General features: G+C 45.8%; 1 protein-coding gene across 1 annotated transcript; it reads right to left on the bottom strand.

Moving 5' to 3' along the window:
* Positions 1-2260: 2260 nt before the first annotated feature.
* LOC139180335 (deoxyuridine 5'-triphosphate nucleotidohydrolase-like) lies at positions 2261-4412 on the bottom strand. Its single transcript, XM_070781801.1, has 2 exons — positions 4110-4412; positions 2261-2338 (listed from the first exon to the last, which is right to left on the bottom strand). The coding sequence occupies exons 1-2, from the start codon at positions 4410-4412 to the stop codon at positions 2261-2263; spliced, it is 381 nt and encodes a 126-aa protein (XP_070637902.1).
* Positions 4413-4890: the final 478 nt, after the last annotated feature.

The following is a 4890-nucleotide window of genomic DNA, read 5'->3' as shown; positions in this document are numbered from 1 at the left end:
CTTTTATTGGCAGAAGTCACATGACATCATTAGGGACTAGCTATACAGGGGAGTTTCAGAGAAGGCAATGGCACCCCACTCCAGTACTCTTGCCTGGAAAACCCCATGGGTGGAGGAGCCTGGTGGGCTGCAGTCCATGGGGTCACTAAGAGTTGGACACGACTGAGCGACTTCACTTTCACTTTTCACTTTCATGCTTTGGAGAAGGAAATGGCAACCCACTCCAGTGTTCTTGCCTGGAGAATCCCAGGGACAGGGAAGCCTGGTGGGCTGCCGTCTATGGGGTCGCACAGAGTCGGACACAACTGAAGTGACTTAGCAGCTGCAGCAGGATACAGGGGAGTTTGATTAGCGCAGGCTCTGCTGTTTGATCAGGAATATCTTGTTTTGTTTACATGGAGACGGGCACAATGGTAGGCAGTGAAGCAGAGCAGAGAGCACGTCCCACCCCAAGAATGTCCGTTAGGCATGCTTACTAGGACAATCAGGAGGGTGCAGTTTGCCGCACCCTCGAGTCATGGGGCAGGTTCTGATCTCTGCTCTACCAGGCTGCAACATCTCCCGCTTTTTGTTTTGATTGCAGGGCTATCATGGTCATCCAGAATAATAATATAGGGCTCTTTTTGTGTTAAATTTGGAGGTCCCCTGTTAGGATCAGGGAACCAGTGAGAATTGTTTGTGAAAATTGAAGAGGAAGGGTCAATCTAAGTTAAGGGTCTGGCTAATGGAGGATTTGGAACACAAGTCCAATATAAATCAGCATCTGCCCCAGTTACCGCACAGGAGATCAATGCCACCATAGCCAGCAGCATGGTCTCAGGAGTCTTAGGTGTCTGAGTGTGCAGGAGCTTCTGTTCGCTCTTCTGACTGAGGCTCTTCAGTTGTCCCCAGGTCACAGGAGGTGCCTGTGAGTTCGTGGTTGTGGTTCTTGCTTGTGGGAGGGGGGGGCGGTGGTCCGCCAGATGCAGCCTTTGGACTTTCTGTGTCACCATCGCCATGCTCACTGTGGGATCCCACATCTCCTGTGGCGCAAATGGGGGGTTCATGGTATGGCTTGATGTACCTGCTTGGTATCCAGCGAGGGCCTTGACCTGTTGAGACACAACCATATCCTTGTCCCCATGTTAGTAGGGGGTTGGTCCTTCACATGGACCACCTTCTAGTACCTTCCACCAGACCTGTGGGTGTTGCACTGAAGGAGTATGTGAATGGTGTTTCTCATATGGGGTTGATTTTTGGTCATCTGTTGTGAAAAAATTTAAGGTTAGGAGAGCTAAGTGCAGATGTGCAGGTGGAGATTTCCCTGCTATTCCCTCTTTTTGTTTTAAAAGCTGATTTTTAAGAGCATAATGTGCCCGTTCAACGATAGCTTGGATTATATGGGATGCCTGTAGAGTGACAGATAGACCAGAGAGAGCAAAAGGCTTTAAAAGCTTTACTGGTGTAAGCGGGCTTAAAAGATCAGCCTGAGAATTGCCAAAGGTGGGGAGGCCCTGGGAGGGGGTAGTGAGCTCGAATATGTGTAATTAAAAAAAGGAAAGAAATGGGAACGAACAGCTTTTTGAAGTTGGAGAAATAGGAGGAATAATTCCTCAGAACTAACATGTTTAATTTGTGCAGTCTCAATAGACTTGGTTATTCCAACAACGTAGGCAGAGTCACTAACAATATTAATAGGGGTCTTATCTTTAGAAACAAGTACTGTAATTACTGCTACTAATACCACCCATTGAGCCAAGGTATAGGGAGTAACTAGAGTCTTTCCTTCCTCAGGCTGGGAAATGCCTGCTTTGCCATTGTTAGAGCCATCTGTAAAATAAGTAGGAGCATCTGGGATAGGTGTGGCTTTGGTGACTCTGGGCCACACAAAGGGAGTTAGGGAAATAAATTGTAACAATTTATGTGCTGCTGCTAAGTCACTTCAGTCGTGTCTGACTCTATGCGACCCCATAGATGGCAGCCCATCAGGCTCCCCCGTCCCTGGGATTCTCCAGGCAAGAACACTGGAGTGGGTTGCCATTTCCTTCTCCAATGCATGAAAGGGAAAAGTGAAAGTGAAGTCACTCAGTGGTGTCCGACTCTTTGCAACCCCATGGACTGCAGCCCACCAGGCTCCTCGGTCCATGGGACTTTCCAGGTAAGAGTACTGGAGTGGGTGGCCATTGCCTTCTCCAAATTTATGTGCAGGAGGGTGATTGTCGAAAATGCCCACAAAATCAGCAAGGGTAACCTGTTATGATAAGCAAGTTTGCCAAGGTTGCTATTGTTGAGTTTTGTCAAATGGAACATGAATAGTTTGAGGATCAAAGCCAGTCAACTGGCGAGTACGTTTTCTTCCCTGCATAATTAAATTAGACATAAGGGTAACACACGTCATCAGGGTCTTGCCCTCCTGAGAATGCGGAAACAACCATTCTATGATGCCAAATGTAGGCTGTTCCTGAAATAAAACTCCAGTAGGGGTTTCTGGAGAAGCTACGCCAATGAGAAGAATAGGATAATCATAATGAATATGATTAATTTGAGCATTTTGAATGGCAATATTTACTATATCAAGTTCCTTTTTAGCTTGTGGAGTCAGAGTCCGTGGGGAGGAAAGGGCTGAGTCCCCTTTAAGAGTCTCAAAGAGGTGTGTAAGTGAACTGATAGGGATGCCCAAAGTAGGGTGCAACCAATTAATATCTCCTAAAAGCTTTTGAAAATTATGTAATGTTTTGAGATTATTGTATCTAACGGATACTTTTTGGGGTGTAATGGTGTGTTCTGAAACCCAATAACCTAAATAGAAAAAGGGAGCTTTTTTTTGAATTTTTTAGGGGGCTACATGTAGTCCCCATCATATAAGGTCATGTTAAACTTGGTGAAAAAGTGGGTTTAGGAGAGATTACTCCGAGGCAGCTAAGAGTATGTCATCCATATTGTGAAAGAAACAGACTTGAGGATAGAGGGACCGAGAGCGCTAGCCACGCAGAGCACAGAACTATTCATCATTTCCTGAGGCAACATTTTTTATTGGTACCATTTCAGGGGAGCTTGTTGGTTAATACCGGGCACCGAAAATGCAAATTCCTCTTTGTCTTGTGGGGCAAAAGGGATTGTATAAAAACAATCTTTAAGAGCTAGAACTACAATTGGCCAATTTTGAGGTATGGCTGAAGGGGATGGGAGTCCAGGCTGCAAGGTCCCCATGGGTTGCTTAACTGCATTCATAGCTCAAAGATCATGAAGCAGCCTCTGTTTGCCTGACTTTTTAGGGATTGCAAAAACTGGAGTATTCCAAAGACTAGTACTCTCTTCCATGTGTCCTGCTTGAAATTCTTCTTCTACTAAGGCTTGTAAAGGTATAGGTTTCTCCTTTGCTAGAGGCCAAGTAGGTTTAGATGTAAGCCACGTTAGAAGTGTGGCGTGTGGTGGCAGAGAAATGGCAATGGCCCTAATTAAAAATTTTTATGTCCAGCCCTTTTCTGTCCAATCTGGGCTGAATAGGTAAAGAAGGATCTCCCTGTAAATTTCTTCCTAGCCCTTTTCCTGGCTGGTGCCCCATTCTCGGCATCATATAATTTGTCTTTTCCTCATTGGTGAGAACTAGGTGCCATTGGGCAAGCAGATCTCTGCCCCATAAATTACAGGGAATGTCTGTAGTAAAAGGTTAGAAATGGCGAGTTGTTTATCAGGCCCTAGGCAAGGAAGAATTGCTGCAATTTGAGCAAGTTGTTGGGGTTTTCCCAAGCCTGATATTTTCCCCTGGGGTTCAGTCAAGGGCCAGTCATCTGGCCATTGACGAGAAGTAATGATGGAAACATCAGCCCCAGTATTTAAGAGACCAGAGAAGGTTTTTCCTTGAATTTTAACCTTACAAGTGGGCCAATCTGAGAGTATTTGTTGAGTAAAGCACACTACTTAATAACTTGTGCACCCAAATCCTTGTTCTCCTCTGGTGACAGGATTAGAATTGTTAGGGATGTGGTAAGGCAAGAGATCTTGCCTGGAGAATCCCAGGGACGGGGCATCCGGGTGGGCTGCCGTCTATGGGGTCGCAGACTTGGAGACGACTGAAGTAACTCAGCAGCAGCAGCAAGGCAAGAGAAGGAGCTGAGCAATTCTCTGACCTTGAGGAATGACATGGAATGAATGAGAGAGCGAGCCATTACTTTAATTTTTCCTGAATAGTCTGGGTCAATAAGGCCAGGAAAAATTTGGAGGCCCTTAAGATTAAGGCCACTTTTGTCCAGAATGAATACTATGGTCCCCGGTGGAATGGGGCCTTGGATCCCAGTATGGACTGCTAATCGAGGATCTGATTCACTAATCTGAACAGTTACTCTGGTTGGGAGGTCCAACCCAGCACTTCTGCTGGTAGCAGCTGAGAGGCTGAAAGGTGTGCTGGAGGCCCTCATAGGGTATGCCCCCATTGTTTTCGGGGCCTGATGCTGGCCCCGTTGGCCATTTCCCGGCTGTAAAGGGGAACTGTTTTTATGAAATTTTGATCTGCATTGATTGCACCAATGATTGCCTCTTTGGCACTGAGGACACAGTCCTGGTGTTCTAATGTCACCAGTACGTGGAGGTATTATAACACCTGTTTTGGGATGGGAATGGCAATCCTTTTTCATATGTCCAGGCTTTTCACTTTGAAAGCATTTGGCAGGGGAAGAGTTAAAATTATTTTTAAAGGCAGCACAAATTGCTTGGGCTAGCATGGTTTTTTGTGAGCCTGTGTACCAATATTTTGACATGCTTGGATAAAATCTGCAAGACTGCCATTTTGACGAATAGGGTTGAGGGTGGCCTTGCAATCTTCATTGGCATTTTCATAGGCTAACGGTTTTAACAAAATGTCCTCCACTGTAGGACTATTAATTTGACGGCAGAGAGCAGATGAGAGGCGGT

Source organism: Bos indicus, chromosome 28 (assembly GCF_029378745.1).
Source record: "Bos indicus isolate NIAB-ARS_2022 breed Sahiwal x Tharparkar chromosome 28, NIAB-ARS_B.indTharparkar_mat_pri_1.0, whole genome shotgun sequence".
Lineage (NCBI taxonomy): Eukaryota > Metazoa > Chordata > Mammalia > Artiodactyla > Bovidae > Bos > Bos indicus.
Note: the sequence above shows the minus strand (reverse complement) of the source record. Positions and strands in the feature narration are given on the sequence as shown.

Coding starts and splice junctions, on each gene's coding strand:
- LOC139180335 (XM_070781801.1), bottom strand. CDS start 4,412: ATGGGGGCATACCCTATGAGGGCCTCCAGCACACCTTTCAGCCTCTCA. Junction 2,339..4,109: donor ATTCCATGTCATTCCTCAAG/GTCAGAGAATTG, acceptor TTAATTATGCAG/GGAAGAAAACGTACTCGCCA.